This window comes from Chelon labrosus (assembly GCF_963514085.1).
Source record: "Chelon labrosus genome assembly, chromosome: 21".
Lineage (NCBI taxonomy): Eukaryota > Metazoa > Chordata > Actinopteri > Mugiliformes > Mugilidae > Chelon > Chelon labrosus.
The window spans coordinates 8,522,671-8,535,077 of NC_140354.1; the positions used below are offsets into that span (position 1 = coordinate 8,522,671).

At 43.4% G+C, this 12,407-nt stretch overlaps 1 protein-coding gene across 1 annotated transcript; it reads right to left on the minus strand.

Moving 5' to 3' along the window:
- Positions 1–445: 445 nt before the first annotated feature.
- On the minus strand, positions 446–9,548 carry hlfa (HLF transcription factor, PAR bZIP family member a). Its single transcript, XM_084570558.1, has 4 exons — positions 9,234–9,548; positions 8,018–8,377; positions 2,895–3,109; positions 446–1,950 (listed from the first exon to the last, which is right to left on the minus strand). Exons 1-4 carry the CDS (start codon positions 9,346–9,348, stop codon positions 1,735–1,737), a joined length of 906 nt encoding a protein of 301 aa, XP_084426684.1. The 5' UTR covers positions 9,349–9,548; the 3' UTR covers positions 446–1,734.
- Positions 9,549–12,407: the final 2,859 nt, after the last annotated feature.

The following is a 12,407-nucleotide window of genomic DNA, read 5'->3' on the forward strand; positions in this document are numbered from 1 at the left end:
TACATTCTTTCTTCTGAACTGCATGTTTCAGCATCTGCTTCCTTATAGTAAAATGGGATTAAAATGATATGAGGGCTTAAAGGTGGCAGCAACATAAGCAGGAGTGTTATGGTAATGATGATGATTATTACAATAATGCCCAGGAGGTTTTGGGTGCTGCTGAATGTCCACAAATCTCTGTAAAACTACCACATCCTACGTAGAATATCAAAATACCACTATATTTATTTTATATACGTGTTTTCTTTAATAATTTTCTGGATCTGTTGTGCCTTTAAAATACACAGTTCAGTAAAGTATAGGAAAAATACTGTACAAAAAGAACAACTTATAGAATAGGTTTATATAAACATATCTCTTGTAACCAATATATTGTCTCTGTTGTGAATCGTTTGGTCTGCAGTAAACAAATTAACCGGGCTAACCACAGTATTGGACAACACCATCCAACTTTTTTTTTTTTTATATACCTCAACATCTTTTACATTCATACAGCCATCTTGAGTAAGAAGGCGAACATAGAGCTACGGAAAGACACTACAGACGTCTGTGTTCATTTCTAAAATAAAAGCACTCGTTAATCATGCTAGGTTCAACAGAAGCGGAAAAGAGTCGTCGACGACTTTCCAAAATGAAAGAAAAAAAAGGAGAGAGGATCTGCAAACAGATTTTCGTTCCGTGAAAGAAATCATGCGGAAATCGGAAAACAAGGAGGAGGCTAAACAACAACAAGAGCAGTATTAATACTAACAATTATATCAACAGAATATATTCATATATATATATTTATATATAAAACAACAATCTTCCATCTGAGAAATAAAAGGTAGATAAATATGAGGCGGAGGAAATTTAGCGTGGGTGGAAACATTGCACCAGATCAGATTGTGAGACACGCTTTAGTGCAGAGGTTAACGAAGGTTAGCTTAGTTAATGGAGCCGAGGTGAAGGGCGGACAGAGGCGGAGAAAGATATGCGCGGGGGGGGGGGGGGGGGCGGCGGCTGTTTCTGTGGAAATATTGTGGAATTATTGCTCAGTGTCCGAGGGATGAAGAAAGAAAAAAAAAAGAAAGAAGAAAGAAATCTTCGCCATGATCGCACAGGAGAACGTTTTTTTTTTTTTTTTCTAAGTGCGATCCGAGCGCTCGAATGCTGCGGATGCTAAAAGAGAAGCTAAAGGGGAGTTGTGCTGCTAGCAGAAGAAAGCTGAAACTTTTACAAGGCTTAAAAAACACAAGACTCGTGGACACGTCACAGAGGAGGAGGAACAACAGTTTTCAGTCCTGCTCTCATGTATAAAATCGGTATGAAAGTGAGCAACAAACAGCATGGCAACCTTTCTCAAAAGTGGAAGGTAGTGGGGAGGAGGAGGGGGGGAGGGTCAGCTGGTGGGTTGGCTCATAACTTCTCACAGTACATTAAAGTGGGAAGTATGCAGGTGTAAATATATATATATATATATTCATCTATGTATATATATTTAGTCAAACAATGAGTTCAAAAAATAAGAGAGGGAACTAAAGCTTATGATAAAAGTCAAAATGACAGTTATAATAGCAGAATCATACAAGTGTGTGTGTGTCGGTGGGGGAGGTGGAGGAAAGAGGGGGGTCAGTGCCACCAAAAGAGACACATTGTCCTTCAAACTTGAGGGCGGTGGGGTTTTGCGGAGCAGAGTGGGAGTTGGGGGGGATTTGGTGGTGGTGGTGTTGGTGGAGGGTTGGGTCTCGGGGCTCACAGCGGCCCGTGTCGGGCCTCGTATTTAGCCATAATGTTCTTGCAGCGGCCCAGCTCCTTCCTCAAGTCCGCTACCTCCATGCGGAGGGCGGCGTTCTCCTTCTCCAGGAAGCCGGCCCGGATGGCGATCTGGTTCTCCTTCAGCCGCCGGGCGTCCCGTGACCGCTTGGCCGCCACGTTGTTCTTTCTGCGCCGGGCCCAGTATTTATCGTCCTGCAGAGAAGAGAAGACGGGTTAGAAGAGGAGGGACAGCAGGTAGGTAGAGCGAGTTGTCCACGAACCAGAGAGTTAGCGGTTTGGTCCCATGGACTGGGTGCTTGGTACCAGTGTATGAATGAGTGATTAAATGTGTCCTTTTGAAAAGACCATTTACCAGTACTTTTATAGCATTTGTTCGGCCGTTCGTGCCTTTATTGTGGTGGGTAGAAACAGGACAAACAGGAAGTGGCGGGGTTAGAAAGAGGGGGCGACATGCAGGCTGGCTATAGCCTCCAAAGGTATATATCATTTCACTAGTGCTAGTGAGCCAACTCCAGCCTGAAAATGTAAAAATATCAGAAGCTCCTCCACAAAAACCCTGAAGCCAAAAATCCTCTCTTCCTGTTCCTATAGCGACAGAATTTCGTCCTGTTTTATTTAGAAGCTGCCGTGTGCAGTGACAGATTTTCTATCCCCTTGATATTTATTTAGTGTTTTGTCAGGTATGTCAAGTGTTCTCTCTTCTGAGATTTGATCTTTAAAAGATGTAAAAGCCTTTAAATCACCATCTACACCTGCACATTAAAGTAACAAAGACAGATGACACAACACGGGGCATGACACCAGGATCACAGCAACAGGTTGAATATTAAAGACATGCTTTTATTCTTTTGTTGTGTATTATTTCAATTGTTTTCAGGCCTGAATGTTTTCATCTGTTTGTTTAGCGTTGTGCGTTTTTGCTAAAAGAAGGCTGGGATTAATTAAACTAGATTACTTTGTGTCCCCTCCTCAGGCTATAACTTGCCTCAGACCCTCGTGCTTACATAAAAACACACCTCTGCCTCTGCATCTCGGCCACAGCAGGAGTTTTTTTTTTGAATTTTTTTTATCTTGCATCAGTACAAACACAGCTCAAAGAGACACACAGAGACTGAAGAGAAGCAGCGGCAGCTCACCTTCAGATCCTCCGGGATGAAGACCTTGCGGGCCTTTTTGATCATGGGCTGCGGCTTCAGCTCCTCCGCGGAGAACTTGCGTTTCCTGGGGTCGAACATCTCCTGTCCGGGCACGCTGGACAGAGCCAGGTCCGCAGGGTCGGGATCGTAGGTCACCGGCACCTGAATGGTCTCCGGGTCGATGGGGCTGGGCGTGTCGCGGGCTGAGGGCAGTGCTGAGGAGGACGACAGATATTTAAACTCGTTAGCTATTAGAAGGAACGCACACCACTAACATGTTTTCCTGAGAACCTCTAATGATTCAACAGACGGTCAAGTAAAATTACATTTTTAACAGCCAGTAGGTGAAAACAATGTGACTTGTCCGAGCAGCAGGGGGCGCTATCACACCAGCTTAAAAAAAACACCATGTAAACACACACTGACCGATAATTTCACAAACCGTTTTATCTTCAGACTAGCAGCTGATCTCAAACCACCACATTTTGTGTGAGTTGTGCAAGGCACATCCAATTGATCTGAAGCTGCGGGCCAACCCTGATTCCTTTCATTAGCTGTCCCAGACGTAACAGTTACTCTGCGATTCATCACGCCAGCGCCGATTTGTTTTTACTTGATACAGCTCAGACAAATGCAGCAGGCTCTTTTTTTTTTTATTATTAGCTGATCTTCTGGCAGCTCGTACGTCATGACCCAAATGTTTGTCCTTGTCAGCCTGCGGTGGCGGCCAGTCAATGCCGCTGACCTTTGGGCCCCGATGCACACAAGCACGCTGTGGTGGAGATTTAAGAGGCCTTGTGCCTCTCTCTGAGGCAAACTGGATGTTTTTGTTCTGTTTGTAGATCAGAAGGACCCAGAGGAAGTGATGGGTTTTTTCATCACAGACATGAAAACCTCAAGCGACCGCCTCCGATTTATCAGATCAACCAGAGGAAAAAAAAAAAAAAAGATGTCTGTGCTGAAACCGAAGCGTGCGTGTCTGAAAAACTATGCACGACTAATAAAACAGCCAATTATCACCTCGTAAAACTGACAGGGAACACAGAATGAGTTCCTCTGCAAGAACAGAACAAGTACAACAATCTACTCGGACATTTCAGAAATGGGCCTTGAAGGGATGTTGATGCTGCAGTAGGGATGGATATGACGTTCAAACACGTCATTTAAGTTCCCAGGTAACAAATTCTGCACAAAACCCTAATAAACAAACCAAAAATAAGGAAACAAAAGCTCTGACGCTATTGTTCTTTAAATCTAAATCTGTTTATTGTTATTTTTTTAAGATAAATGTAATTATTTTTCAAATTATAAACTGCAAGAAAAAAATGCAGATTTTTTAATACTTGTTTTTTTTTTGTGGCCTATAATCCGTTTTCGCCCGTGTATTGTTATCACCAAAAAACAAGCAAATACTCCCGTAATCTGTCTGTGAGCTAAGACACAAATAGCCCAACTTAACCTCCCACCATTCACAGAGAGAACGCCAAGCTCCTTACGGGCCGCAAACCTCGCCCTAATCACCTTTAGGAGACATTTTTGATCTCCTAATTAGAGTTACAACACGGTACGAGCAGGTTCGTTGACCTGTGCTGCTCTAAACCGACGCCTTTCAAGAGGAGAGGCGTTAAATGTGGATTTCGAGAAATATTCCCCGGGATTCCCCAGGAAGTATCAAAATGAACAGACCAGGAGGTGAAAGAGCTGAGTGAAATACCTCTTTCAATTTAACGCTGTTTTATCTGTTTGCGCATGATGCTGGTTACAGGTCGGTGTCACGCTATATGATCATATCCAGCCTTTGTGTGTGTGTGTGTGTGTGTGTGTTATCAGCAATAACACCGCAGTCAGAGATAAGAGGAGTGCTTGGATGTATCTGCAGGCAGGGACAGAGCTGCTGAACTCTGACCTGGGTGTAGCACGGCCAGTTCTTCCCCTGTTTAAAGGATTCAAAGGGCAGATGAGTGTTCTTAAAAACAGCTTCAAATGCTTGTAAAAGTAAAACTTAAAATAACCCTCTGCTCAATATAGTCCCCACATAAATGCTTGGGTCTATTATTTTTTATTTTATTATTTCATATGTGAAATATAGGTCTGCAGGATCTTAACCTGCCAATTGATTTGTTTATTAATTCTGCAGCGCATCTGCGTGTCGGCATGTCTTCCAACTCAAGAGGACTTCATTCCTCCAGGCCACTCATGCAGCACATGCCGATCCCGTTCACAGGTCACATGATGAAGGGCAACGCTGCTCTGTTCGCAACCAGTGGGAAAGACCCAATTCAAAGAACGCACTCTTCTGAATCCGATAATCTATTTCACGCAAAGTGATCTCTTCATGCTGATGGATTTATGAACTCTATATTTAACTCCTGGGGCTGTTTTTAGCTGCGTCACATTTCGTTGACTAACACGCTGGAATGCACCACAACACACCCTTTGACCCCTCCTTCATCTGACTTCCCCTTTGGCCCCCGCCAGCAGTGCACTGGGTTCAGTCTTATGAACCGACCCCCAACACAGACTCACAAAAACAACCGTTCTTAGATTTCATTCTGATAGCAGTCCTTATTGCCGTGTTGCTTGCAAGCAGAGCACAGGCAGACGCTGAGGCTGCTGAGGGTGGTGGTGGCTGTGTGGCTGGTTAGACGAGACCAGACTCGCTGAGCTGGAACAATATTGCGTGCACGTGACGACAGCACACCCATGTCCATGTGATCTCTGCAGGGTACAGCCTGTGCCTTGGCTCCGAGTCCAGGCTGTGTCGGAGCCGAGCCCAGGGAGGGAGGGAGAGGAAGACTGGACGGGAAATGGAGAGTGTTAAAGGGAGAGGGGAGGGGCGGCTGAAAGTGAGAGTGAGTGAAAGAGGAGGGGGGGGGGGGGAGCAGGCAGGTTTATACCGTGACAAGCTCCTGTTTGCAGCTCAGCGCTGCACACGGCTCATGCATGTGTCCATCACACGGCCCAGCGCGCTGCAAGAAACCCCAACCGCGTTCACGTGAGAGGCAAATGTGAAGACGCACGCACCAGAACGACGCACACGCAAGCTCTGCCGGCGCACGTATGCACACGTGCATGAGGGCTGGAGTCAACTGTACCATACAGATGCGGCTCCTCCGGGGCATCTGTTTATCTCCAGCCTCACTGTTCTCAGATCTGATCTCTTAGATACATCTGCTCGCCTCAATACACTTCATCAGCTGAAACTCAGTCTGCTATGATGTGCACGACACATCCTGTTGCAGCTACAGGAGGGATTCTGAATGATTGGCTGACGGATTAGCTACGAATAAAGCGAACATTGGTGCCTCTCAGACCATAAAAACACCAATTCGTTCTGCAACATTAGACTAAAAATATCAGCTTATCAACATACGAGTCATCTGACCGAACTCCTAGTTAGTCGCCTTCATCACTGAGGATGATGGGGACCTGTTGCAGCCCTCTTGCAAAATGAACAAAGCTACGGTAGCTCAGTCTGCAGATGTTTCCTCTTATAGAGAGAGTGTCATTATTAAACTTATTCAAAAAGATTTAGGTCAAATTTTCGTTTCTCTACCCATGATGATGATTGTAGGATGTGACCAAAAAACTTGGTCTGTTCTGCATCATATTTTTATATTTGTTCATATTTTTAATACTTAATAATTGATTTATTATTGAGAGAACATTTTTTTAAGATGACTGCAGGATTTCTTATCTTGCATTTCTTCCGACTATATACTTGCACACTTTACTGGAAGTTAATTCCACTCAGAATCCATCAAAACCAAAGAAGTTGAAGCAAATGCGACGTGGACATCGTGATTGAAATGTGACATTTCTGATAGTTTCACAGTCGTCTCAAACTGTTGAGATCAGGCGATTCTGTAATAATTACATAATCATTAAGGTTTCTTCCTGCCCACATCCTCCAACCATGAGACATCGGAAGGGGCTGAGGGGATCTACAAACATTACAGCTTCGTCCGGAAACGAGCAAACACAACCGACCATATTTCAGCAATAAAAAAAAAAAAAAAAAAAAACTAGGAACGGAGCGGCTGCTGCTCAGGATCAATTCCTGACTGCACAGAGGATTCATTTGCATTTTCCTGTCTGTAGGTCATGTGATTCAAGACCAGCGTCGCCAAGACGACACCTGTTCAGCGTTTACAGGTGAAACACGCATTAACAGCATCGCATGCGCCGCCACACCCCCCTAACTCTGTATTGGTTTGTGTGCTGTCACACCTTCTGCCAGCTTGTGTGTGAAGTTTCCAGCGGTTGTGTTTGGCCAGCTGAGAATTCACGCGGAGAAGGTTGGCCCTTTGCAAAGATTTATATCGCTCTGGTGTCTGGTGTATTGAAAACCCCCAAACAAATCCTGACAGCTGCTTAACAAACACACTCAGTTTAGCGCTTCCATCTAAACTACCTACTTAATGTAATGTCAGCTCGTTACAATAACGTGATTTTCCATTATGGAAGGCTTGATTTGATCCCTGAAACACTGGAGCTTAACACTGACACACTTCACCACCCTGCATTTCTTGAATTTTAAAATGTTTTACATGGATCGTATTGGAGATTACAAAAGATATAAGAAAATGTCGTTTTGTTTTTTTCTGTCTTCAAATTCATTAATCTTTCTGGCTAACGCACAGCTTAACACAAGCCGTTTCTTCCAATCAGTGCTTTGTGAAGAAGACAACACTGAATCCTTGAACTGGAGCCTGATCAACCTGCACACTGGGACTCCAAAGTCCAGTTCGGGCTGTACAACAGAACTGAAGTAAGTCAGTGTGTATCTAACCCGTGTTCAAAAGCTCCCACCAGGAGTGGGTTAGCATCAGGAGGTAAAGAGATCTAAAACAGAGACACGATGCCTTCAGGGACACAAACCGCAAAAACTTTCTCAGAATCTCTGGATTGACAATAGCTCTAGTGAGTGTGTGTGTGTGTGTGTGTGTGTGTGTGATGGTGTGCGTGTGTGTGTATTTGTGTGTGTGTATTTGTGTGTGTGTTGCAGGTGAGCAAACAGCAGCCTCTCCATGAACACTGACATGTGCACCCATGTGTCCTTGCATGCAGGTGTTTTTTTTTTTCCCATGTGCACACAAGCCTCCACTGCATGTGCTTCGTACCTGCTGTGCTGGGGCTGTGGAGGCAGGTCTGGGGCGCTATGCCTGTGTGGACAGAGGTGGTGGCACGGCTGCTGAGGTCCACCACAGAGGGTGTGGGCGGAGCAGGCGGCGGGGCCTGCTGCAGAGGGGTCTGTGGCGCCTGTGGCGCTTGTGGGGCCTGGTCGCTCTGGGCTGTGTTGGCGGGGATGCCGTTTTCCGAGAGGAACTCCTCCAGGTCCATGTACTCCAGCTGAAAGTTGTCCCCGTCATAAGGCAAGGTCTTGTCCCACAGGGTCGGGCCAAGGAAGGCCGACTGTGGGTGGTTGGCCGTGCTGCTCTCATCTTCCAGCTTCTTCTCCTTCTCCTTGTCTTTCCCAAATCCTGCAAATGTTTGCACACAGTCATGTCATTGTCTCGCTGTAGACAAGGATCACGGGTCAGAGCACGGGTATAAATAGAATCTGGGTCTAAGGTTTCATCTTAAAGGGTCAGTTCGACTGATTTACCAAAAAAAAAATTAAATTAAAGATTGCTTTATTTTTACTGGAAACCATAAAGCTGAAACAAAAATTATGAAAAATGTTAATTACTTCTGAAGGTACAAAAATAAAGTTTTTAACAATAAGATAAAATAAAAAGAAAGCAATCTGCACGGCCAACTCAAAAATGCATTGTTTGTGTGGTCTGACCCGTATAGATTTAAAAACTAGGTTTTCATTCATGCTCAGTTAATAAAGACGCTCAATACATTCAAAACTACAAACATCCACAGCAGCTTCAGGGGAGAAACGACGCCCTCTATCGACCGCTTGTGGCATCGCTAATATAAATCCCATTGACAGGAGGGTTTAAAGGTTATACACGGCGAACCTAAAACAGCGCAGTAACAATATTAAGATACGAATATCAAGACTGCATTATGCTAATTAATAATTTAGCTAATACGTATAGTCGTGTTAGCTTGCCCTGAAGTTCACGTCAACCTGTCAGTCAACTAAAATTAAGCCGAGACAAACAGCATCCCGTTTATTTATCGACTAATAAGATTACATTGTTTCTTTTTCGACAAAGATCGCAGAATATTGAGAGCGATCACTCCGGGTGGGTTTCAGTTAGGCTGCGTACGTCGCTGCGTTGTATCTGTCAAATCCACGAACAGAATAATAACAATAATAACATAAAAAATGATAACATTAATATGGAAAACAGAGAGCGGGTCAAGTGCTTTAAAACGTACCTTCATCGTGATGGAAAGGCAGCTTCAGCGGGTTTTCCAGCAGAGATTTCAGGACGCCGTGAGTCGGCGGCAGGAAAGTTGGGTTTATTGGAAGAGGTCTGGCCATTTTCTCCATATGTCTTGAAGGGCAGTTGGAGAACAAATCTCACAAGGACTTAATTTCCCCCCCAAAATATGAGAGACCGAACTCGCTAGCCGGCCCGAGGAGATCCGCGCAGGATGGTTTCGAAGCGACGCCGAGACTCGGAGGGAGAAGACGAGGCTCCGCGCAGCAGCAGCAGCAGGACGGCGAGCGGCTGTCTGTCTGTCGTCGAGGCTGACTGGCAAGTAGCTGGAGGAGGAGGGCGGAGGGAGCGGAGCTTTGTGGAGCCTCTACACTCCTCCATCCATGTGCGGAGACGGACTCCGGTGACGTCAAAGCACCGGGAGGGCGGGGAGCGCGCTGCGTTCACGGCGCTCGGGGGAAATAAACAGCTGATCGGATCACAGCAACAGCTTGGAACATGCTGCCTTCAGGAACGGTCGGAAGTTTCGCTTTTACATATTATTTGAGGCGAAGGAAAACAAAGTCTCAGTTCATTTGCTTAGTCAGTTAAAAGTTCAAAAGGTTCTTCAGGTTCAAGTAAAAGCACTACATCTACTTTAGTAAAAGTACAGAAGTACCGAAATGAAAAGAGAAAGTACTCATTGATGTGTAAAATCCACTGTAAAGTATAGTTCTTGTAGCATTAAATTGTTATTGATACATAAATATATAAGTATATAAGTATATATATTCCTTTCATCATTCATCATTTTAAAATTCTTGTAAATATTGTAATTTAAAAATTGTAATCTTAAACTGTCTTTTGTTTAAAAAGTGGTGAAGAATAAACTAGAATAAAACTGTAATTTGCACCTCTCTTTGTTCCATATATATAAATGAACTGTTTGCATTTCTAGTTCATGATATGGCGTATTTATAGATGTTTTTTGTTGTATTCTATATTGTTATGTGTATGCTCACCACTACTGCAAAAAATATACAGAATAAAACCCAGAGATGAGCAACAAAGACAACCAAAAGGAAAAAGTCATGCATTAAAATAACATAAGAAGCATACATACAATATTCTCATTAATAAATGTCTCGTCCTTTGAAATGTAACTATTGCTACAAATGTCTCTTATGAGAACACTTTTTACGTGAGTTACTTCACGAAACTAGGCCAAGCGATCAGCAAACCAAATAACAGCCCCGGGCCTTCCGATTCTCGAGAGCTCCAGAACAACAATAATAAAATAAAAGGAAGTGAATGAGCTCTTTTAAAAGAGAAAATCAGATATTTGTAGTTTATAAAATCTAATTTAACCCTTTTCTAATTTAAGCAACAGTTTGTATTCTACTTACACCGTACATGTTCCCAAATTATTTGTCTTTCATAGGATTAGTGGAGAGAAAACAGCTCGGAGGCCTTTTAAAGGCCTCACAGTTTGTTTTTGCCTTGGAGGCCCCTAGGCAAGTCAGCGATACAGGATGAATGTTCTGTAATATGTATGCTTTCAACAGGTTTCACTTAGCCTCAGTGTAGCTTAATGAATCAGCTGCTGACTTAAATGTCGATCTGTAAATAAATCAAACAATCATAAAAAGACAGCATGTGGTTTTTATGTCAAATTACTTATTTTTATATTGTGGATTTTGTTCTTTTAGGGCATATACTGGGTTATAAATCATCCGGCACATCAACCATACAAACGGTTGTAAAGTTGTCATGTTTCAGTTGCTCCTATGTAATTTTCTTGCATTTGCAGCACCCGCAAGGTATTTAGAGCAGGATACATTTAAAGTCTGTAACAGTGAGGTATGTGACCAGAGTGCGTACCCCACAGTTATGCTACATTTTATTAGACAGTCTATAAAAGCAGCACTAAACAGCAACTTTCTCTTGGCTTTGACAGCATTCACTGACTAAAATCCATCATTTAATAGACTATCTTGGTGTAAGTGTGTACCTTTATGTCAAATTTGCTTTCAGGTAAAACTACAAAATATGCTCTCAGTCATCAACAAAGCGTGTTCTTTTTGTGACAGTGGCACAGATTAAATCCCTGACCGGTTACAGTTTGGCATATGTCCACACTGGAGTATAAACCTCCTCGGCTGGGAACACTTCTTAGTTTCACACAGGACAAAATCTCCTCAGAGCAACCGTAAATCTGAGGAAATAATCGAGCGTAGTGCCCCGGCAAAGAATGACGTGAATCTAAACTTGACCTACTTTCAGCCAATGGGTGTTGTCGCTCTGTAATTCTATCTGTGCAGGTCATAGCACATGGAGACTCACGCTTCCCAGTGTAGTAGCGTGGCTGAGTCATAGTTTAAACTCCTCTGCACATGTTTTTGATGATGACTCTAAAAACACAGTGAAGCAGATAACAGCTTTGCTCGTTTCATGAACCGATATGTGAGATACGTGTGATTGCCCCTGGAATTCAAGCTGCTTTTATTATTATTTTGAACTTGCCTTTTGGAGTTTCTCTCCAGGGGCTGTTTCATTCAAAAGGTGGGTTATTGTCAAATCACATTAAGCCAGTTTTGAAATGCTTTTCATACCAAACATTTACATGCTTTCAAAAGACTCTGTTACAAAATGACTGCTGGCTGTTTCAGCATTCAACCTGTTGCAATCTAGAAAAGCAAATAAACAGAGGGAAAACAAAGGAAATAACAATTTCGCCAAAGGCAGCAAATCAAAATTGGCTTCTGAGTTAGTAAGACATGTTATCTGAAATGTACAGAGACACTGAGAGGAACTTTCTCTTAAGAAGCTTGTGAAATCTTGCAAGGTTTCTCCAGTTTCCCCAATCAATGTCCCTTCCAGGGCTCAGAAGTCCAGAGAAATGCAGTTGGTTGCTGATAAATTTCACTATAGTCCCCCAGATCAGAGGACAAAGTGTCACAAAGTGTCCCCCAAGTATTATCTTTCAGCTTGTGCAAAATGTTCGTTGAGAAATGTTGTTCTTAAACTGTTGGACTATTCGCTCACACAGTTGGTCACAACCCATCCTTGCGTGGGACTGACTGAGCTTTTCGGGGAGGCTCCTTTTATACCCAACCATGACACTCACCTGTTTCCGGTTAACCTGTTCAACTGTGGGATGTTCCAAGCAGGTGTTTTCTGAGCATTCCTT

What these genes read in the sequence shown, in the direction of transcription:
- hlfa (XM_084570558.1), bottom strand. Translation starts at nt 9,348, where the DNA reads ATGGAGAAAATGGCCAGACCTCTTCCAATAAACCCAACTTTCCTGCCG. An exon ending in GCCTTTCCATCACGATGAAG is followed by an intron (nt 8,378 to 9,233) that starts GTACGTTTTAAA and finishes AAACATTTGCAG; the next exon opens with GATTTGGGAAAGACAAGGAG. An exon ending in CCACAGCCCCAGCACAGCAG is followed by an intron (nt 3,110 to 8,017) that starts GTACGAAGCACA and finishes CGTCCTCCTCAG; the next exon opens with CACTGCCCTCAGCCCGCGAC.